General features: G+C 41.4%; 1 protein-coding gene across 1 annotated transcript in view; it reads left to right on the plus strand.

Annotated features, from left to right (window-relative positions):
* The window catches only part of ntng1b (netrin g1b), a 42,310-nt gene extending 17,727 nt beyond the window's left edge, over positions 1 to 24,583 (plus strand). The window contains exons 3-7 of the mRNA XM_027031389.3: positions 3,197 to 3,840; positions 14,244 to 14,416; positions 18,728 to 18,754; positions 19,126 to 19,170; positions 22,440 to 24,583. Coding sequence (XP_026887190.1) covers positions 3,197 to 3,840; positions 14,244 to 14,416; positions 18,728 to 18,754; positions 19,126 to 19,170; positions 22,440 to 22,690 — 1,140 coding nt within the window. The 3' untranslated portion in view covers positions 22,691 to 24,583. The remainder of the gene's footprint in view (positions 1 to 3,196; positions 3,841 to 14,243; positions 14,417 to 18,727; positions 18,755 to 19,125; positions 19,171 to 22,439) is intronic.
* The last annotated feature ends 294 nt before the right edge of the window (positions 24,584 to 24,877 follow it).

The following is a 24,877-nucleotide window of genomic DNA, read 5'->3' on the forward strand; positions in this document are numbered from 1 at the left end:
AGGTGATTCCTTTTGTCACACAACTGCCAACCAGGGAGGGCAACAGCTGTCACATGCTTCCTCCAAGAAAGCACGCAGTCAATCATCACATTTTTCAAGCTGCAGCTCATGCAGCATCAGGTGGAGTAACATACCAACTGATGATGCTTGAGTACACAGATGCCCATGATTGGCCAGTATCACTGTAATTGACAGGGGAGAGTGAGTAAGCCACCCCTCCCAGCCACCCACCCAGCCACAGATGGCTATGGCATCATCAAGGATCAAGCTCACAATCTCCTGATAAAAACGTGTGATAGCTGATCTGTCACTTGTAAGATGTTGACCATCCAAAATACAGTTAGATTAAGTACAGAGTTTTTCCTCTAGTGTCTTTTGACCATGTGGCTCTGGGCAACAGGAAGCTGAAAGCAACAGGATTATGCCAATTTTGGTTTGGAGCTTAATGTTTCAAGCTATGCTGGGATATTTGTGACCACTGCTGGTCACCACACTTTCGCCTAAACCCAGGGAGAACATTATTGATCCTCACAGGTGTTGGGTAACAGGTGTTGAATAACCCAAGAAACGTTCCTACCCTCTCAATTTCCATCAATGCATGGACATTTGTCTATAGTAGAATCTCTAAGTGCTGCAGTATCACAGAAGCAGGAATCAATGGTGTGTCAATGTATGTGTGTGTGTGTGTGTGTGTGTGTGTGTGTGTGTGTGTATGTTTCATGTGCAAGTGCCAATGATCTTATCTCATTGACTTGCACAGTTGGGAGGGATGATTCCATTTTGAGAGCCTTAACATGCTCTACCTAAGTAAGCTCTGCAGCACTAGTGGAGTTACACTCTACAAGCTTACTCTCTAATAGCATATTCAGTATGCTTCATTATAGAATATCAGGCACATACAGTGGAAAAGATACCAGACAACAGCACAAAGAAAATATGGATTTAATCATTATGGCCTTAATTATCATAATCCTGAAACTCTAAACTTTAAATGAGAAAAAGTGCTGTGGACTGCACTGTTTTGGTTCAGGGTTATGAAAACAGCACCTCAAAGAATAATGATCTTTCTTTTGTGATGAGGTTATTGTCAGTGAGGTTATTGTCAATGATGTCTAAGCCTGCTTTGATATTATATATATATATATATATATATATATATATATATATATATATATATATATATATATATATATATATATATATATATATATATAGCTTTATATAATAATGGTAAATTTGCAGGATGATTCGTATGTAATCTCACCAAACCTTTTACAACTCACCCAGAATTACAACAAGGTATAGATATTCAATTCAAGTTCAATTCAGTGTTGCTGGAGTTTATTTTTAATGAGCACTGACCTTATTAATTGAAACACTATCCTTAACCATTCATAATGTTTCTTGCCATTTGAATCATACAAACGTTTACAAATCATAAGATTATATTGTCAGTGTTTCCCTCATCCATATAAGAAAAGAAGCATTCTTCTCTGAGAAAGAGGTTTTATATAGCCATCAATTAATACATATTAGCATTTTGTTTATGATCTATGTGTATACACACACACACACACACACACACACACACACACACACACACACACACACACACACACACACACACACACATCCTGTCATATCCTGTTTGCAGAAACAGTGGAGAACAGTTGTACAGTGGGGACGGATTAAGGATTGAACTAAAATATCCATAGAGGATTCTATTACCTTCTTGTCAACTATAATGTTAACACCAATTTATCTTTAGCAAATACTTTAGCACAATACTATAGCTCAGCTCATTTTAAATGGGTGAAGGTAGCTCAGTGGTCAGAGAACTAGGGCTCAAGTGACAATGGGTTTGATCCCAGCTGACGCAGGTGAACCAAATTATCCTTGAGTGAAAAAGGACATTGTCCCTACAGCTTGGATAGGTTACCTTGGACCAGCTAAAGAACAAAAGACAATGTTAAATGTAAATTAATGTGCCTAGTGTGATAGTAAAGAAGCAAGAGATGACGACAGGCAAAGGTCAAAGGGCAGTGAGCATAACAGGGTAAGCAAGGACCTACCAAGCTTTTTAGTCAAAACCCAAAAGCAAAGGATATATCTGCTGAGACAGAGCTTCGGTTTGTGGCAAACCTCAGGTTACAATTAAGAATTCAGGTTTGCAAAATTAATCTGGTTTGTTTACATTTTATCTATGTATTTGTGAGGCAAATGGATGATTCAGGAGTGAATATGTTTTACACAATAGCAATGAAAATGGGACCCTGGCAGTGTCATTCATATCATTCCACTGGGGTACATGTGTTTTGCATCATTAAGCAATGCTTATAATTATACTTGTGTCATACAATAGAAATTTAGTAAAAACCACATCTTGTGATGTGTGGGTCTTTCAAGAACCTTAGCCAAGCGAGACGAGGGACTGTGTTCTGCTGATGACTGATTTTAATGACATAGTGCGTAACAAATCCATTCACGAACAAAAAAGTGAGCTTCGCTTCCATGCAGCAGAGCATTTCGCAGTTTGTAATTTCATTCTGCTGTTGATTTTATTCTGAAAGCAACACCCCATTATGACCACTGCAAGCAATCAACATGCATACAGGGCTGAGATTAATGGGCGTCTATAGCGAGTTCACGGCTGATTGTCATTTGTGCTGCCGCTCGGAGGCGAGTGGAATGTCAATGGACGGAGCCAATGTGCCGCTCAGCTGGGCTGCGGCTCCGCAGCGGAGGGGACGGCCGCCAGCCCATGAAAAATGTATGCAACCTGGCATGCTCCTCCACAGCCTCTCATCGGAATTCCGCTCCCGCCCCAACCGGCCGAGCAGCAAGAATATCAATTACGTTTACAATCTGGGTGGCGGGAGTGGGCTGCGCGTGGAGACTCCACTTCATATAAGCACCATATACAGACAGAGAGGCCTTGCACAAACTAGGAAACCACTGCATAAATAGAATTGAATAAGAACATAGCATTCTTGTGATGTGTTAATGGAAAACAAAAATAGCAGGCACCGGTTTTAAGTGGGGTGTGTTTTTCTGGTGCTGGTGTAAACACCCACACTTGCCAGAGACTTTCTGGAAGCATGGAATACTAATTGGAATTAATGGTAGAAGTAAAGTGTTTGGAGATAGCTCCTTCAACAGGGGTGTAAGACACTCTCTTGTCTGTGTGCTTTTGCAGGAGAACCCCTACATGTGCAATAACGAATGCGATGCTGCCACAGAGGAGCTCGCCCACCCACCAGAGCTGATGTTCGACTTTGAGGGGCGAAACCCCACCACTTTCTGGCAGTCGACCTCATGGAAGAAACACCCAAAGCCCCTACAGGTCAACATCACACTGTCCTGGAACAAAACCATCGAGCTGACCGACGACATTGTCATCACATTCGAGTCAGGCCGGCCCGAACAGATGGTTCTGGAAAAGTCATTGGACTATGGGCGCACGTGGCAGCCCTACCAGTTCTACGCCACAGACTGCCTGGACGCCTTCACCATGGAGCCCAAGGCAGTGCACGAGCTGACACAGCACACCCTGTTGGACATCATCTGCACAGAGGACTACTCCCGAGGGTATGTGTGGAAATACGACAAGACGGTGCGCTTCGAGATCAAAGACCGCTTCGCGCTCTTTGCCGGCCCGAGACTGCACAACATGGCCTCTCTGTATGGGCAACTCGACACCACTAAGAACCTGAGGGACTTCTTCACCCTGACCGACCTCCGGATTCGGCTGCTACGGCCCGCCACGGGGGCCACTATGGTGGACGAGAACAACCTCTCTAGATACTTCTATGCCATCTCTGACATTAAAGTGCAGGGCAGGTAAGCAGATGTGGGGGCCTCATTGCCTTCAATTATTCAGACTCTGGCAGTTCCTAGTGAGCTCTCGTCCATGATCCCAGATAAAATGGCAAAGGTGTAACATCGGATGCTATGCGTTCACGCTCCAATTAGTTTGTCTCCTGTGGTGTTTCAAAGGCATACTGTGGCTTAAAATATCACCACAAGCCGTATAATGGCACAATAGAAAAGAAATGAAAACACACCAGCTGTTCTCCAAATTGGGCCAGAGTGGCTCATAAGCAGTTGGTTTATGCGAGAATAACGTAGTTCATGATGACATGGTAAATTGCTCCTCAGTGAGTCTATATGCAGCGCTCCAAATTAGGATGCTGAGGGCCGCAGACATAGATTAGAGCAATTAGACTGGCTGCTAATTGGAATGAGGCTAATCTACTAATTAAGAACATTTACCGTTGATTAAATAATAACCACCAGGGAGTCATTGCTGTGCCATGGAGAAAAACCTGGGTATGTTTAATGCATGTTTAATGAACATTTCATATGTGTGTGTATGTATATGTATATATATATATATATATATATATATATATATATATATAGACAGACACACACACACACACACACACACACACACACACACACACACACACACACACACACACACGAAAGACGTTTCGCTAAACTCCATTTTAAGCACTAGGGCTCTATTCCTTTCTTAACAATACTATTCATGAAGTCCTGGGACGTCCACAGATTATGATGAATATAAAAAGGCATTTCGCCTTGAGACTTACTGTACATGAGAAAACTGTGGTTATGACTCCACATAGACCCAAAAGTGTTTTGACTGGTTCAGAGTTTTTTCGCCTACTGCACTGAATGAGTCTGGGAATTTCCAAATGGGCTTAGAAAACCACTCAGCAGTTCAGGCTTTGTCTAAAACACTACCTCTGTTGATGGAAAAGAACAAATATGTCAGAACTGAATGTTTGGTCTATGATACACACAATCTGACATTGGAAGTCATTGGGTTTTCATGAAATGCTTATAGATTGATGTATAATGATAGGGTGTAGTCTTTGGCCTTTAAGCAAAGGTGAGATAACGAGTGTAGATCTAATTTTTATGAAGCCAAATGAATGTAACAAAACATTTCAAGCCAAATTAATGTAACATGGGACTGAATTCATACAAAGTTACCAGCTGCTGAAATGGCAGGGCAGATCGATTGACTCTACTTAGGAATTTGAATTTGAATAGATATGTTTGTGCAATAACTAAATAATATGCACCCCCCCCCCCCCCCCAACCCAACCCAACCCCTACTTCCAGTTCTGAAATGCTAATTCGAGTAAAGACAAGCTCAGTTGCTGCTTTAATGTGGGGTGGCGTGCTACCTTGAGAAAGGGTGGGGGGGCCAGGTGCAGCGAGGTGGGGTGAGGGTAGAGCGCGGTGGGACAGGGGTGGAGTTGCGCAAGCTGAGGGCCTCACTGCACACCATCTGCTCCTACAGCAGCTCTGATTATCCCACCACCCACAATTTACACTCACAAGTAGTCATGGGTTCACAGCATCACATATTCCTTTCAACTTGTTTTTTGTGTGTGTGTGTGAGAAAAAAACAAAACCATTAATTTTTGTAAAAAAAAAAAAGGAAAAAAGAAAAGCTTTTCTTCCCTACTTCAAACATGGCAGGGCACCCCGCTATTAATGAAATTGGATGTCTTTTTAAAAAAATAACGTGTTGCTGTCTTTGTATATGATAATAAGCTTTTTATACAAAGCAGGTTCAATTCCAAATAGCTCTTTATGTCCTTCTGTCAGTGTCTCGTTTAGCTATTTGTCAGATGATGAAGTGAGAGAATTCAACTTGCTGCAGAAATGCCACAAGGGAAACAAACAAACAAACACAAATATCAAATTAACTATCAAAATTATATTCTAGTTCATCTGAATGGGTTTAGCTGTGCTAAACACTGTCTCTTTTCTAATAAATTACATTTACTCAGTTACATGTACTGAAGCTGTAACGTTGCTGGCCCGAGTGCCGCAGTGCGTGGGGCAGGACGCACAGACTTCCTCGACGGTGCAAGAGGTGGCTTTCACACATAACACTTATGGTAAACATGACTCTACACATTAAATGAAGAACACATACACATTAATATAGGACTACACAAACCAATGCTATGGCTACAACGATGTTTCACAGAGACTGATCACACATAAGTAGTGACAATGTCCAATGAGGATACACACACTGACAGGGGTTTAAATAGACAGACAGACTTTTAACAGTAAACTCCTGTGCTGGTGTGTGCAACCCCAGGGGGCATGGTTACAAACAGTACATATGTGAGTCCCCCTGCACGCGGCAGGCCATACCAGATGACTTGTGGCCCCGATGGACACGCGGGGGTGCGCATCCTCCCCGGTTCCAAACGTGCCACCTCCCCTAACGGTTGTAGCTGACTGTATCCCATGTTGTACAGTGCCTCTAGTATCATTGAAATGTCATTCTTTATTCATCATCATGGCATAGATCAAGATCATATCACATTTTAGGTGCCATTTATGCAGACATACATTCTAAAAGGCCATATTTTTTTATAATAGAAAATACATACATTTAAAAGCTGAATGCTAAGTTACAGTTTAAATAAATGATACCCTACAGTTACAATTTTAGTAATGCAGAGAAAGATATGAGAGAAGCTGTGAATGAGGACACAGAGCTTTGGGCTGTATCTGTTGTGCTTCTATGTAAATTGAAGCAGAATTCAGTCTGTTAGTCTGTTAGTTTATATATATATATATGGCTTGTTCCAGTAGCCCACTTATGAGTTTATGAGAAGTTGGAAAAATCCCAGACACTGAAAAAAAAAAAAACTTTAACATCAAGGTTGTCCCAGTGATATGACCCCTAAGCTGGAGGAGTGGCTCCAACATCCAACAGATCGCAGGAATTACATCAGTCTCAGTCCAGAAGATTGATGTACATATACATAGTGTGACTAGAGTTTTGGGGAAGCATGAAAAGCACTGAATTCCCACACAGTAGGCCATGTGCTACTCTCCTTTAGCTAGCTAACGAGCTTCAACTAGTGTGTTCATGCACTGCTAGGTGGCTCTGTTTTGGCACAAGTCAGAGTGCCAGCAAGTCATTAAAGTCTCATCCTGATGGCACAATGAGATGCAAAAAGCATACCTTCTGTTATCATATTTTTACTCCCATCTGCCACTAAACCTTATAAAAACCACCGAAACTATTTTTTTGACCAGAACTGCTATTTTCAGATTACTTCCCCCCTCCCTCCCATACAGTTATTACTTAGGATTTTTTCATTGTTGAAGCAGTTTCTTAATACCATAATTAAATGCTTTTTTAATTTTATATGGTGGATATGTATATATTGCCAAAATAATTCAGTTCACTGAATGTAGTAAAATGATTGCATTACTTTAACCACTCATCATGCTAATTCTGCAACATTAAAAGTACACATCACAGAGCACTACTCCAGTTCACTTCAACCACATCTACCACAATGATTTTCATCATTTTCTTCGTGTTGACCTTGAAAACCTTGATGGTTCAGCCAGCACAACAGATTCCGCTGCTGATTGCTAGTGTTTGAATGACAGTGAAAAAAACAAAAAAGAAAATACTACAGTATGAAAACAGTCTGTTATAAGATTTGAAACCAACACGAGTGTTTTACTGCAATAAGTCAGTAATTATCTGTCAATGGATTACAAAAAAAATTTTTGCTAGCTTCAATCTGACACATCTGCAATGTGGATTTAAAAAATGGTTCTAAAATTCTAATGTACTCCTATGAATTGGCCTGTGCATTAAGTTCAGTCTGTGCAAGTCACAGTCTGTCACGTGGCAAGGTTCGGTGCCAATCATTTTCACAAGTCAGATGTTTAATAAGACATAATTAGAGGGTTTGCTGGGATTGTAAATAACCTGGGGGAAAATGGCAACAGGCCTTTCCCTCAAGGCACAGCAGTAAACAGGATTAAACACACACATACACAAAAAGGCTGCATTTTTCAGTTTTTCATTTAGTCAGTTACATCAGTTATTATCTTTTTAAAATCAGTTTGCTTGCATATATTAAAAACTGCATATATTAATAATAACTTCAAAGTATACTACTCCACCTATTTGTAATGGCCAATTTGTAATTTTTTAAAATACATCTAATTTACAAGTTACAAGTATTTTCTGTAGTAGACACATTAGTAATTAAACTAAAAATGTAATTTAAAAAAATTAAAAAGAATAATGATAATAATAAAGCTTTGCCTATAATTTACTCAACATTTTTACTACCCCATATTTTACACATTCCCACTTCAAATGCATAAAATGGACAACCTCCTCTATGTTTAACTTTGTGAGTGTAAGATGGCATTTGATTGAGCTGCCCATGCCTGCAGATCAACATAAGAGCTTCATAATTGGATGCTTCATTGCAAAGGGAGCGGACACAGCCTCCCAGCGAAGCCAGTCACGGCACTGCAATTCAAATCAGATTTGGCCACAGCGGAATAATCGGAGCGGGGGAATTGTGTTCTGATGAGTTCCTAATATTTCCCCGGAAATTTGCAGAGCACCGCTGAGGTTGGCTACGTTTCCAGAGGAGACACAAACAATTTGCCTGAGATGTATTACATTCCACCCAGATGAGCGAGAAAATTGGGCAGCAGGCCGAGGTAGGTGGGCCTAATAGGAATCCTCATTTCAATACCATCACAGCACAGGAGAGTATGGCCATGACTGGAAAGAGAGGGCAAGCGAAGATCACCACTGCAGTCAGGATTCTCAAGGCAAAGTGCACGTCAAAAAATTATTGTGATGGTCGCCAAAACAGGCATTTATACACCCATAAAAATGGAGATGGAGTGCAGAATTTCTATCTGAGTAGCCCATGGCATATACTGAATAACCGAATATACTGCCCATGAAAGGTGGGGCACACGAGTCACATCACCTCACTCAAGCTGCAAATTTGTGGGCTTGTGACTTATATAAGCAAGGAGAGTCAGCTTGAACTTGACTTGCAGGCACCTGACTCAGGACTCAGGGTAATTTGATAAACATTTGAATTTATTTACATTTTTTTATGTACTGTATATTAGATTTTTTCCAGTGGTGCTTCTGTTGCAATATGAGAAGATAACATTTTAAGTCTTTCTTAAAAAATACTCCACCGATTTCTGGTTATAAATGAAGTAGGTTTGTTGGTTAAAGTAATTTACAATTTTTACAAGTTGGCTAACCAATTGTAAAACAATCCCTTGCTACTCTGGCCAGTGTGGTAGCTATTTACTGCTATTTTACCACTAATACTTGATTTGCTCGGATGCTGACTTGGCATTATTGAGACTTAAAACAAGACCAGAGGAAATTAATTGCATATATATGACTCCTATTTCTGCTGTACATAGGGATTGAATCAAAATATTAAAAGCAATATGTGTTTATATTATTTTGTAAAGACTAAATCTAACAGTATCTTACCTCAGACACAGGCTATACCATAAGTATCTATATCACAAGATCATGTGTCAGCCCTATCATAGACGAAATAATAATAATAAACTGGGTATATCTCTTTCTTAAACATGAACAGATGCGTGATAAGGCTAATTACATCCTGAGATCTGTCACCTCAGGAAGGTATTTGTCAAAATTTTAAATAAAGAAAAAAGTGAGAAGACACTAGGTATGAAGGAAAGGCCAACATAAAGCTGTCTTTTGCACCTCTTTAAAGGCAAGCTTTGAGGGTAGTTTGCGAGTCTCCACCTACTCTACCTACCGCTCTTTTTGATGGGGTTTTCTGGCGAGTTTCTCTGTGCCTCTCTGCTACAGTTTACATTCAGCACTACATCTAGGTTCTCCCTCCACCTCTAAAGGCATTCAAAGGAAATCTCCATGCCCTGACTGCCCCTAGGGGAAGCCGTGTTTCCATGAGAGTAGACTCCTGCTTTCACCTCAAACCTAATAAAGGTTATCCAAATTCTCAGCATCGTTCATTCCAAAAAGAGAAGTCATGCAGTCCCTATTGTTGTGCTCTAAATACAGAGAGGTTTTTAAATTCGATTTGATTTCAGTTTGCTCTGCTGTTCTATCGGCCTGTGATTCCCTGCAGTCTTTCCTCATATATTCAGAATTATCTTAACTAAATTAGCCTGTTACACATTATAGTTTTTGTACCCTAAGGTAGATCCAAAACAATAGAAAACACATCAAGAAATAAGGCAGTAATCAGCAAGACTACACAGTGAGCTATTTACATCTATTTACTAAGCAAGCTATCAGTAATTCCCCATCAAGAAAGCTTAGTTTTATCAGCTACTTTTAGAGCACAAGTTATATGAGGGAATTGCTTTTTATTTACTTTGCTATTTGTTCCACACAAACTACAATGAACAAGCTATCACACAGTTTGATGAAGTTTCCCAATGTAACAGCAGACCACCATTCAAAAACCTGTTGTGCCATTTTGGAAAGTAATGCAAACACCAGTAATGGTAATACATCCATTTCACTCCCTTGTTGGGCTTATCTGTGAGAACTCTATCAATTGCAGTGATTGAGGGAAGTGAATTTCTTTTTTGTACCATTGGGTGTTGTGTAGAGTGTACACATCTAGAGGATGGGGAATAGCAAAGGCTGTCGTTCAGAACAGCGATAGCTACAGACTGTCAGTGCTGCCAACATTAGCCAAGATAACCAAGGCCAAGGAAAGGAATATAGCCCAAGAAACCGACTTGAAAGTTTCCGTTCTACTTCCCATGCAGACAGAGGCGCCGTTTCAAAGGTTGTTGGTGGGTCTTTGTATAGGAACACAGGAGCGCAGGGGCAGATAGGCGAACAGCGCTAGCAGCACGCGCGAAACGGAGAATTTTAGCTTCATCGACTCTGCAAAGCTAGGCGGGAATGCATATGTTACACACCTAACCGGCGAATCTGTCTATTCATATTCAGGAGCCTTTTTCAGTCTCGTATGAGTGGAAAAAGCATAAATCCCCACGGGGTCTATATGTATGAGCTGTGAGCTCAGCTTAACATACTGACATACACATCTTCAACTTTTAGCACGCTGAAAATAAAAAAGCATAAGAACACGTGTACCGAATAGCGCTCTCACTGTATGCCCGCGATTGTTAATGACAATGGAGTGGAGCCGAAGGAACTGCATCATGCACAGATAATAGCCTGTGCCCACTCTGGGAGACTAAGGAGAAAGGGGGCAATAAAGTCTTATTAAATGGATTTTCATCACACTGCCAACCCAAGTGCTCACTGTGACATGCCCGGTCCCGGTGGTGCTGAGAGAACAATATTGAAATCAGAAGCGCCGCTCAATCTGACAATGCCGGCGGCAAAAGCAGCGCCGAGGTGAGAATACACTTAACTGTGTGACATCGGCGGGACGGTCCAGATTTCAGATGGTTTTTAATTAACCCCACAGTCAAATCTCAGAACATGTCACTTTGGGGAATTTTGCTATCTTAAATGGCAGCAGCTGGATACATCCTGTGATTAGAAATATGCCGTTTCGTTTAACTGACTATAGTTTAAGAGGCTCCAGAGAGATAGTTGCAGAGATTAATACTTGTGCTGACTGAATTTTAATACTCAAAAGTTGAAGTGATCCAAATGTGTCCTCTGCAACTGATTAGTGTACTACATCCCCAAAATGTGATGATTGCGATCGGTGTTTATCGCAGTATTACAATATGCTGCTGGTTAGCCACATCCAAATGTATCTCTTTACATGCGAACCTACCTTTAACACCAGTTTCAATCGGTCTTACAACTTCTGAAAAATCTGCAATGACAGAAGCATACAATTTCAACTGGTAATAAAAATGTTTCATATTGAAGGAGGGGGCTGTCGTGTCCGTTGATGCAGGAAAGAAGAGACCGGAAACTGTTACCTTGTGGCCTTTTATTAATGCAGAGCTCTGGAGACGTCACATCACAGCACAGTGCGAGTGAGATCTGAAGCATAACTTAGTACTTTTCCATTTCAGCCCTCGCCTCTGTCTAACTGTCACGTACACATGTCTTCTTGCACAATCGCACATATGCACATCCAAGGCATTTCCTGTTATTCAGTAATTATGTCTGCACATACAGCAATTATTTTATTAATCCAAGCATTAATCCTATTCTATTTTGCGCATTATTCTCTATTTATGTAAGATTAGCATTCACTTAGTTTATGCAATCCCACAGGACCAGAAAGGAGTAAGAAAGTTTAGACCAGGCTGTTTGGAAGGTCCACACGAGAGTTAGCATTACAGGGTCAAGCCAGAATTAAACCCAAATAACCACGTTCTTCGTCTGGTAAATTAGCGTATTATGTGGTTCCTTCTTTTTTTTCTGCAGCTATTCATCATTCATGAGTACTGTCAAATGAAGCGGGAAGTCAATTACACTGGATGTATTTCTGACACTGGGTAATAAGTCAGGCTCAAGTTCACAGTGTACGTGTGTGGGTGTGTGTGGGTGGGAAAGCTCCTAACCATTCTGATATTCCAAAAGAGAAAAGTCCTCCTACAGATGTATGGCACAAAAACAAATACAGTCGTGATAATGTGCCCTATGGCAGTTTTCCCATGAGGGATAGCATATCCATTATGATCAATAATCTCACTAAGGGAGACGGAGGTCAGAAGTATAGAACACAATTGTAACCTTCTGCCTTCTGGTAAGAAAATCGATGGTGGCAAATTATATTTAGAATTGATAGCAACATGAGATCACTTATCTCAAATGACAAGGCTGACAATCCATTATAGCTTCCTTTGTGTTACTGTTTTTACTTCTCCACTTTGCATCTAGATATTAAACTATGGATTTGACTTTGTAACGCATGTGCACAACTACATGTAACCCAAACACAAGCAGACCGAGCAAAAATCGCAACTCCACAAGAAGACCTCAAACCCTTTTGCTCAAAACGTTCTTTGTGAAAAGGCCCTTCCCAAAAGGCATCATGACACCTTTGAAGAGAAGCTCTGCTGGGGTGTAGAGATGTTTTACTGCTTTTATTCTTTTCTCTTTTTTCTGGAGCCAAAGCTCAACCACTGGGAACTCTTCATTTTGCTTTGTTGCCACAGATGTGACCTGTGTTGCTTTTCCATTTCTCTGCAGGGAAAAGGCTTAAGCCAGGGCTGGGTTTTAATGACCAAAGGAAACACACATCTAGATCTCAATGAGAAACCTATGTTAAAGAACTGCAAACAGCAAAGAGAAAGGAACATATTGAAATAGGCAATTAATGTATGGATGAGTACTCTGGATTTCAAGATCAAAAATAAAGGATGGTAGATCAGAGATTACCCAAAGGAATAATTTGTTGCTCCCTATATCTTTCTGAGGCCCTGAGACTAGCAGAAGCTTCCTATTTTAGGATCAACTCGGGTTCATTTAAGGCTTGCTTATTTCTCCTAAAGGTCTCTTAGGACCAATATTGAGATGAAATAGAGACAAATTCTAAGACTTACATAGAGCATTCTTGAAAGAATATTGCAGCAGTATTTGAGAATCATGAGTAAAAGAGGATATCTTCAGTCACTTTTATGTCTAGGTCATTTTAAAATGAAAAATGAAAGCAGTGAGAATACAATAATACAATATTTATGTAAGGCAAATTAACTTGTCTCATTATTTGAGCAATATATGAGAATCCAGACCAACAGACAAAAATAATAATATTGGTGACCAAATATTGGTGATTGATGTCTCATCTTTAGCTCATATTACATTTACCAGACAATCTAAAGTAGTGTGTTTTTTCTTGGGAAACAAACACTACCAGTTGAACAATTATAACACATTTCTGCATATCCTGAGAAGTTGTTTTTATGAACCTTTTTTATTCATTTGCTCAATGCTTAATGCACAATGATAGACTTGAGACTGCTGAGATTGATTAATAATAACTGGGAAATGTTTAAATGACTACTGACTACTGACACTACTCATAATATATGAAATGCATATGTATTTGTATGTGACCCAAAAACATTAAAAACTTGTACAAGTTTGAAGCAGTTGAAGAAGCAGAACATTTAAAGTCCAGCTTTTGTGGAATTAGTTTAGATTATTTATGCATTTATTCTTGAATACAGTTCCTTCTGTCTTAACTGGTTGAAACTTAATATATCAGGGTTCTTGATTGTGCAAAGAATGTGATGACGTCTTGAAATCATGTTTATTCAGGCAGTAAACTACTGGTGTGTGCATCTAAAGCTACAGAAGTCTCCATTCCTTCAATACTCTCCTTGAGCTCTAGACCAAATCAGTGAACAGAGTCAAAACTTTGGCTGCTCCCAGTATCAGGCAGAGAGACCCTTTCACTTTTGATTTGTGTCATCCTCCTCCTCCTCAGGTGCAAGTGCAATCTCCATGCCAATGCGTGCATGTTCGAGAAGGGGAAGCTGAGCTGCGAATGTGAGCACAACACGACGGGGCCGGACTGCTCACGCTGCAAGCGTCACTACCAGGGCCGAGCGTGGAGCATGGGCTCCTATCTGCCCATCCCCAAAGGCACCGCCAACATCTGTGAGTACAAGGCAGCCGCCATCGGGGGGACTCCTATTCCCAGCCTGACCCCATCCCACCATGGGCTGCAGTATATCTGTCAAAAGCCCATCACCACCTCTGGATAAATAAATGCACACCTTGTGGGGAAAAAAAAAAGAAAAAGAACAGAATAATTTCAAATTATGACCAGTCTATGCTAATCCCAGGCAGGATTTATGTATTTTATCTTTATGACATCTCTCCAGACTGAAATGTGGTTTTGGGACATTTCTCCAACATCTAACCCATGGAAGACATCTGCTAATTCTACCTGACCCTTATTCTGGCAGAAAGCGGTGGCACATCTGCCGTAGGCGGGGGGTGCTCATTGCCTTAATAAATCTAATGCATTCAGTAACTGGAGCTCAGGGACCAAGTAAGGCTCAGTACTGGCCAGATGGTGGGGAGAGAGCCCTTTGGCCTGCTACGCCAAGGGCTCTGCCCAAACCCAAGCCACTAACGTGAAGCCTCTGCCATATGCTTCTGGAATCCCGACTGTAGAGGGATTGGAGACACAGCACACGGTAAAATAAAGGAAAAGCAGACACTATTTAACAATGCATGTAACATCTCTTTTCCAACATTTACATGCGTGTTGGATTGCATTTGTGTGTTTGTGTGTGCATGTCTGTATGCATGTGTGTGCACACGTGTATATGTGTGAGTGTGTATATGTGTGTCTGTGTGTTTGTGTGGATATCTTGCAGGCTTTAATATACCTGTATAGCTTTCCACTGTTATGAAGGCCCTCATGATGCTGTCATGTGGTTCAGATTGACAGCCAGTTATTAAAAATCCAATAAGAGGACACCATTGCACCAACCTAGGAAACTAAGAGTAGACTATATCAGAAGTAATATTAGCATCTCTTTGGCACCCATGTACATTGCAACAACCTTTGCAATTATAATTTTGTAATTACTACTCCACTGTGCACAAATTGAGTGTAATGTAGTAAAAATGTAGCGGTAATAAAAATTGCAGTTTGGTACACAAGGTTTCCAGGAAACAGGTTCTTATAAAGATGTAGGGGGTGAAACTATATATATATATGGTTTTATATGGTTTCACCATTATACACACACACACACACTGTCTTCTCTACAGCATTAGTCCTACAGCTTCCTCTGGTACACATATGGGTCTCACATAAAGAACAAACTTGCTGAAGGTGCAGAATTTAATTAAGATGCAATTCCTTTCATCCGTCATCAAGTTATCTGCTTTAATCATGCTGGTGGTTTATCTCCATGGTAGGGAAAATGCGACAGGCACGTTGCTATTGGTTGGAGGCAACCCTGCATCTAATATCACAACAGGAAAAAACCTCCTTGCCTCCCCCTCCAGCCCCCCCACCCCACTCCCGGCTTACCGGCTGGCCTCAGGCATGGAGGCCCGCTCTGGGTGAGACAGAACACATCTCACTGTGCCTTCCTTAATACCAGCTTCCCAGTGACAGAGTGAAAGAAGAATGCAGCAATCTCTCTCTCTCTCTCTCACACACACACATTCTCTCTTACTTTTTTCTGTTCCAATATAAAAATGTGGAATGGACTTCGAAGTACATGTCTGATAGACTCCGTGGGCAATGCCGTGAAACTATTTCGAACAATCTGAACAATCCGTATGGTCCTTACAAATTTCCAATTGACCTGTTTTTGTCAAACCGCAATATTAAGTACTTTTATTCCTCTGGTTGCATTTACTTTTTAAAAATAGTAAGAAATAAGTTGTGTAACACAAAGCATGGCAATTCTATTATAATGCTTTTTACATAAATACTAATGTATGGAGAAAGGGCTGTACAATTATAGCATTTTTGAATATAGTACTACAATTGTTTACTGACACATGCTAGAGGCCTATTTAAAGATCACATTTAAAAAGAACTCCTAGGGGACATGGACTGCATTTTCACATAATTGGAATTTAATTTCCCTACCTTACACAGTGGCTAAAATAGCCCAACAGTGTTCTTTATAGTACAGTCTATTTGCAAAAACGCATAATTAGGGTAAACCATTGAAAACAATCCAGAGCTAGGTGGTACTTAGTGCATTTAAAAATCCTACACCGCACTAATGAAACGCCCAGACTTGCTAATGCCAGTGCTACGATGAAATCACTATTAGCCGCCATCTCCCAGAGAGCGAGTGCACAGACTCAGCCCTCTGGGCTCATAGCTCTCTGAAGAGGGAGGAGAGGCATCTGTATTCCACACAGAGCATAAGCAGGTGTGTAAACAGTGAAGAATGATGAGCATGTTTTGTCGCACATTGTCGAGTGCGAGCCATGTTATATTAAAATCGGGGCATGCGCCCCATCTGTCCTCTGCTGCTTCTTCACGATCCAGGCCCCATCCAGCTCGTGTGAGCAGAATTCACAATTATACTATAGCTGGAACATTGATAGTGATTGACTACAGATTGAACTAGCATTGTTTGAGTTGCGTTGTCCCAATATGTAGTTTCATGAATGAAACAGTCCAAATAAGTAAGTAGGTAACTAAAGCAATAAATAAATCAACACAAATACCCCTCCCACCACCAAAAAAAAAAAAAGAAACTCGCAAGGAAAATAAGAAATACACTGGTTTTAAGAATATAAAATACACTACATGATCAATAACAGGAAATACAGTAATATGTGAGTGCACTAAATAATATGCAATACACTGTCCATTTAATAATACAATTTAATTGGCAGATAAGTCATTCAGGATATCAGAATGAGGAAACAGCCAAGGAAGCTGCTGGATTTTGCAAAGCCTTTGGGAGTGATGTGTCTGTTGTAGTGCTGGTGCTGCTGCAGATGGTGCTGCTAAAGTGATGGTTCTGCAGCACTGATGGTGCTACTACAGTGATGGTGCCACTACAGTAGTGGTTCTGCTACAGTGATGCTGCTACTACAGTGATGGTGCTATTGCAGTAATGGTTCTGCTGCAGTGATAATTCTGCTGCAGTAGTGGTGCTGCTACAGTGATGGGGCTGCTTCAGTGGTGGTGGTACTACAGTGGTGGTTCTACAGTGGTGGTTCTGCTGCAGTAGCGGTGCTGGTACAGTAATGGTGCAGCTACAGTACTGGTGCTGCTATAGTGAAAGTGCTGCTAAAGTGGCAGTCCTGCTACAATAATGGTGCTGCTTCAGTGAAAGTGCTGCTACAGTGGTGGTGCTGCTATAGTGATAGTGCTACTACTGTGGTGGTCCTGCTACAGTGATGGTTCTGCTACAGTGATAGTGCTGCTACAGCACTGGTGCTGCTACACTGGTGGTGCTGCTACAGTGGCAGTCCTGCTACAGTGATGGTGCTACTACAATGATGCTGCTGCTACAGTGGTAGTCCTGCTATTGTGATGGTGCTGCTACAGTGATGGTGCTACTACAGAGGTGGTCCTGCTACAGTGAAGGTGCTGCGCTCATGGTGAGCAGGAAGTAGTTCCTCCTCCACAGCACCTTCGGGGGATGGACTGGAGAGCTGTTATGGTCGCTGTGGTGTTACTTGGCAGAGGCTTCAGGTCTAACGTTGTGTGCCACAGGTTCGACAGCCTCTCAAGTATGCCAATTAAGCATATGCTGTTGCTTTATGATGTGAGTAAGGGGCTGTGCTGAAGAAAAAGTAAAAAAAAATAATAATAATTTTTTTTTTTAAGTGCATACACACACACACACACACACACACACACACACACACAAAAGCAGACCACCCTAGACCCAACCACAGACACACCCACACACCCATAGCACTTATTCAAAACCATCACTTGTGTCTAAACAATATATCACTTTAAGTCAGTGTTAATGCCCCAGAAGCTATGCATTATAGGACTATAGAGGCAAAGAACCACCTAACATGAAGCAGAAGGTAGTTAGAGTCCATGGAATGTGTTAAGGTTGTAACTCGCTTATATCGATATGGCTGATGCATTTCTATGGTTACTACATCCACACGCATTTATAAAGACGTTTGTTATGTTTTAAGGCCCCATGCCAAAAAATGTTTTTATTTTGTGTATGCCTTGGCCTACTCCTTTGATCTGTAACTCATCAATGTATTTCGTTTGGATAGAACCAAAGACACTATTACTATTTCTACCCATCAAATGAGTACTGTAAACCTCTTAAACCCGCACCAAGCCGGAATAACTCAGTAACTTACTCTCAGAGGTAAACAACAGCGGAACTGCAGACTAAACTGCATGAGCTATATAGAAACACGTGAGCCATATCACTCCTAAGCCCATCCCTTTACCCTAAGTAACTCCTGACTAACCGCGCTTTCATTTTTATCCAGGTATTCAGAGCAACCTAGGCACAGCTGGTGAGTATCTTAAACAAGACATCAAAAAATAGGGCTGCTTACCTGGGTGTACGACTTAACCTGAAGACTCAAATGCATGACACTAACAATCCAGGACTTAGATGAGATCAAAAATCACTGTACATAGTAGCATGCTTCCTTCTTGGAGCTGCTGAGAGCATGAATTGAATGCAGTAGTTTGGAAAGAATTACCTCTGGAGTAAACAAGTGTAACTCGTTACTAGATGAGTTCTGCCTATGAAAACACTAGTGCAACTAATGGTAGTACTGCTTCTAATAAAATATGATATAATACACTGTCTATTTTGTATTCAACATACTTTTTCCAGCAGTGCACTTTGTATGACTATATTTTTTCCACTTTCTTGCAGTTCGACCAAATGTTTCATCTCTTGGAGTTGCAAATCGAAATCAAGGTAAGGCATGCACAAAAGGAGAGGCCTACCATTCATAGCACAGACACACACAAACACAAACACACACGTGCACACACACACATGCACGCACACACAAACAGTCTTGTTTCCTAAGTGAAAACACCCTGTAGATAGCTGCATTTGATTAAGACATTCGATGGTTTCAGAATCCTTTGATTAGCCCTTCCATTTTAATTAGGCCCAGTGCTCTTGGGGCCTCCCCCTGTCTGGTCCTCTCAGAGAGAGAACAGGAAAAGCAAAGCAGAAGGGGGACCGATTCAGGGCCATTGATTTTTGGGAGACCTCGGATGATGCCATCTGCAGAAGCCCTGTAATAAATTTAAATTGCATCTCAGAAAAGACAAGCTGTAGAAAAATGTGTGGTGCACACACACACACGCAGATATATATATATATATATATATATATATATATATATATATATATATATAGAGAGAGAGAGAGAGAGAGAGAGAGAGAGAGAGAGAGAGAGAGAGAGAGAGAGAGAGAGAGAGAGAGAGAGAGAGTTTAGTGTTGTGAGTGTGTGAGGTAAATATTATTCAGAATCCAGTGAAGATTTGAAAAAGGGCTGGCTAACTGATTTGCAACTTATCTACAAAGTTTTCATAAACATAAGAGAAGCAGTTCACAGGTGGCTCCAGTTTTGCTCAGGTTTGTCCTTAAATATTAAACTTTCTAAAGCTATATCCTTCTAACCAGTTAACAAAGTTTGTCCAGGCAAGAAAAATACTGTAAATAGAAAAATCAAACCTAAAGCTTCTGCTTCTGCCTTAAGGGATTCTGCCTCCGTGTAAAACTGGGTTTCAGTCTGACAGGAAGATATAGGCTATACGCTCTACCCTAGTGTGTGTGGCAGTGTGTGGAGTCTTCCCCTCTGCAGCACTAAATTGGGAATGTCCAACATAAGTAGGCAACAAACGCAGCCAAAGTTTACAGACTTTGCAGACCTCCAAACCGTAGACTGTACTGCCTTTAAAAAGCAGCTATTTTCCCAAGCTCCTTTAAAACATTTATGTTTTTATGTGTTGGTTTCCTGCACTTTAGGGGATCTTTTCATCGATATTGCAGTGGCATGTCAGTGCCACAGAGTGAAAAAGAAACATGTAACTGCAGTGAATGTTGTTAAAGAGGCTCCATCATTTTAGACTAGGTATCCTTGTTTGAACGTATTAGTCATCAAAGAACTGCTGAACCAGTCATAACCTGCGGTGTCAAATAATAAATAAATCACAGAACTCCCATTAGCTCCAACTGTGTCCTGCTATTATTTTTCACCCAGACTGGCTAATGACTTGCCTAGAGGTACTCTCATAAGTTGTAATGCCCCCAAAACCAACCTTGCACACAATCCACTTCAGATGGGGAGACATTTCAGGACCTCTTCTTCCGCAGGACGAGTCATGAGGCAGATCGATGAAGCTCACAGGGTGGGTGGGGTTTATATCCATCGGCGCCCGGAGGAAGGCGCGACATGGCGCACGCGACACGTGGCACAGGCTTCACACCTCCGGGTCTTCTCGGGTCCCCAGACAAGTGCAAACGCAATCAGTGCGGCCAGACACCACACAGTGTGGCAGATGACCTTGCACATCAAGAGGGGACTTCCATCATGCGGAGCAGGATGGGAAGAAGCCGGAGTGTCTCCAAAGTCCTGCCGAGTGTACATGATGCCGAGTGCGTGACATAGGCTCGACGGCCATGCTGCAATCCTGTCAGAATGCTCATGTTACAGGCATTAAAAACAAAAGCTGATCTCAGATATGGATGCCACCAGAAAAATGACTGCTCTTTTATAGGCCTTTAGTACATGGATAATTCCAGACACAGCAAATGAAGTAAACTCTGCAAGTCTGAAGATTAAAAGTTTTAATCCAACTGAAAATCTACCAATAGCTCCAGCTCAAAAAAGAGCCTCTGGCTCTCTGTGCATCTGGAAGATTAAACCACACGCCTTGCAGAGACACAACAAAGAGCAGACCTTTTACAGCCTAACTTAATATCAAGGATTTCCTTGTCTTATTCTATATTTTGTGCACAGTCCTGTATTTGTTGATTTTATGCTAAATGTCTATTTGCATAGGGAAGTCGGTGGCAGAAGCAGTCTAATGAATCTTTGCTTTTGTAGACAGTAAAGATGGAATGATAAAATCATGACACAATTGAAGTCAGATGTTGCTTAGAGCCCCTCAGTTACCCCCCCCCCCCCCCCCCCCACACACACACACACAATTTGCTTGCAAACTATTTTCTATGGAAACCTTTACAAAGATGCATCACTATTCATAAAGTAGCATGGAATTATACTCAGTAAAAAATTAAAAAATATCAAATTAAAAAATATCGAATTAAACTATCAAATTAAAGACTGACATGTCTTTCTTTCTTAAAGGAACTTGGTTCTACAGTTTAACTGAATACAATGCAATGGCAATCATTTTGTGTTACAGAATGTTATAAATGGCACATGAATTAGGATGAACAGGAGCAACAAATATATTGCATACTTACTGCAAAGTTCCCCATTGTGCCTACGTTTTGAAATAAAGTACTTATCCAAAGTGTTGCACCCAAACCCAGAGATACACTGCAAGGATGCAGAGGATCTTTTTAAACGGCAGCACTTGTGATGAACACCACCCATTTATGCAGCACTGACCATCAGTCACATTCTGCTTTTTTCAGTGTTACCCATTATGACCTTGAGGAAATTGTTAAACAATAGCTTTTCACTGTTATTTGTTGGATGGTAAAATGACCTCTGGATTCTTGTTTACCATAGAGTTGTCAGTGTGAAGATGCATGTGTGCATTGTGACACTGGCCTTGCTGTGTGCATTTGCAAGAACTCTCACGAAAAAGCTGGTCACCAGCAGAGTAAATTTTGTTTTCAATTTCCTTCACATCCTGCAGAACTGCATTGTTTTTTATTTGCCCCCTCTCGGCCCAAAGCCAATACTCTTGCAGATTATTGCTTTATTGCTGCATTGCTCTTGGTCTCACTTGTAGATCTGAAGTCCTATGACCCATCCCTGGGGGTCTCAAGAGGACACTCCTGAGTCCATCTCCCATCTCTGTCATAACCAATCACATGCCCAATCGCACACACAATCACACACTCAGGCTGCTTGATGACTGTTCTGACGGGACGTGTTTCTCCATGCCAGCGTGCACAGGCCTCCCCCACCCCAGATAGGTGAGGATGCCATGTTCACATGTTTCTCTTGCTCTTTCTCTCTCTCCCACCTGCAGGTCGAGTGTGTGACAGCGTACTCTTGCGCTGCCAGAATGGAGGTGTGTGTGAGCAGCATCAGCGCTGCCGCTGCCCGCCGGCATTCAGTGGCGTGCTGTGTGAACGTGGCCCGTGCTATGGCGACCCATGTGAAGAGCTCCAGTCAGGCCAGGCAGCCCTGCATCTCGCAACCACCCGCCAGGCTCTGCTGCTGCTGCTGCTCTCTCTCATCACCTCGCTGACGGCCACCTGGGGCCTCCTCTCACCCTAAAGCGGGTCATCTCCAGGGGGCTCTCCATGGGGGATCTCAGCCCGACATCCAGCTTGCGGACAAAGGAGGGCAAAGAACATATGCTATATATATATATATATTTGGCTTGAAACAAAAGAGAGGTTTTCTACTTGATGTGTCATCTAAAGTTTGGTGTGGTGGAAGATGCGTGAATTGCCGAAAGAACAAAATAAAAAGGAGAGCACAAAAGAGATGTTCAGGGGAAAACTCACAGCAACCCAGACAGTGGGGACTGCCAGTCCTGTCTCTGAGAACATTAGGAAAACAACAAATGGCCGTATTGTTGTGAAGCTGTAACGCTGTTTCTGAAGACACACAAACACACACGCACAAACACACAAAAACATCTCACGATGAATCTTTGCAGCAGCATTCGACTCGTGATTTACTCCCAAACTGAAAAGGAAAACAGGCATCATCATACCGAGCAGGAGCCTGAGACCAATTCAGAAAAAAATAAGCCTTGCTTTACTTCCCATGCAGGTACAGTCCATTCTGTGAGTGTGTAATGATTTTAATTTTTACATGATGCAGCTTTTTTAAAGGCTCTGTAAAGCCTATTCAGTGTATGACTACCATTTCTCCATAATTCCTCAGTGGTAACTCTCAGAAGAAACAATGATAACACCATTAACTGCTGAAAGTATAAGTGTTTGAAAACAGACAAAGTCTGTCCCTGTGTGGAGGATTTGCTAAGTGCAAGGGACTAGGGGATATCAGCAGGGGCTTATTCTTTCTTTGGATTGTAATCAGGCTCCTCTTGAGGCCCTCACACCCTAGCTCTGCTCAGCGATCCTTCTTGTCTGCCGCCTGTACTTCTGTGCACTCTGTAAGCCTCACTTCCTGTGTGCTCCATCGATACGGGTTCGACTGATGTTAGGCCAGTTGTCAAAGGCCAGTGTGTCTGTTAAGCACGCAGCCATTTCTTGTTCCAGCCACCAAAGTAGTGCGAAGAAAGTCACATGTTTAATTTTTCATGTAAAGAAATATTTTCATGACAGAGGAATTTGAAAAACAGCAGTGAACAGTATGCGGCCTTCTCATATTAATCCTTGTATTATAAGCTCTGGAAATGAAGTTTTAATATAACGCTTTAATATCGGCTTGGTTGTACATTTCCGATGTATTACCAACCTGCCGCTGAAAGACATACCATTAATTTGCATATTCACAAACCTACCTACCATGAGTCATGGGAGGCCATTCTCAAGATGTTGTTTGAAAGCCTGCCACATTCTAGAATCACAGACAACAAACTCTACTGCATTGCACCCTGCATTGCATCCTGTAGGTTGTGCTCCACCACCTTTTCATTCAGAGGTATTCCAGGCTATATGGGCGTGTCCTGTCTTGTCAGTTGTTTGCACTATGAAATCAGCACTGCTGAAAGTAAGAGCTAAGCGAATAAACAGGCTGCATTGGTTTCCAGCACAAGTGATAGAATTTCTCTGACTTTATAACTCCAGCCAAAAACCTCCACTGTCTATGGGATTTTTACAGGAATGCATTCCACCAGTTCTCGTGATATCCAGCAAACCTGGCATACTCAAGCCTGGTTTTAATGTGCATCTTCCTGCTTTTGAAACGAGGTTACAGGTAAAGTCATAACTCACGCAGGGATTTTTGCACTACTATTGTACTCTGAAGTCATATGACTGATGGTAAAGAGAAAGGTGTGTGGCGTTCTCTTGGCCTCTTTCCTAAATAACCTCTTTTTGACAGCAGGGTTGGTGGTAGTTCAATATTTTGTATATACGCATAACAAGCATCTTATGTGATGAATATGCCTTTAGTCAGTGTCACACATAAGAGGTTTTTGTTATAAGAGCAGAAAATTAAAATACTGTGTCCCAGTCAAATAAATAGCCACAGGCTGACATGCTAAATCATCTTATTTGTGGCATTCATGACTGGGCTGTTTTGGAAAAAGTAATACATTTATGTATCTATCTAAATATATATATATATATATATATATATAGAGAGAGAGAGAGAGAGAGAGAGAGAGAGAGAGAGAGAGAGAGAGAGAGAGAGACACACACACACACACACACACACACAGTGTGTGTGTGTGTGTGTGTGTGTGTGTGTGTGTGTGTACTCATACATATAATAATGTATGAGTTCAGCAGGGGAGAATGCTGTTGTGATAAACTCCAGTGGTCC

This window comes from Electrophorus electricus, chromosome 11, assembly GCF_041902795.1.
Source record: "Electrophorus electricus isolate QZ-2024a chromosome 11, ASM4190279v1, whole genome shotgun sequence".
Lineage (NCBI taxonomy): Eukaryota > Metazoa > Chordata > Actinopteri > Gymnotiformes > Gymnotidae > Electrophorus > Electrophorus electricus.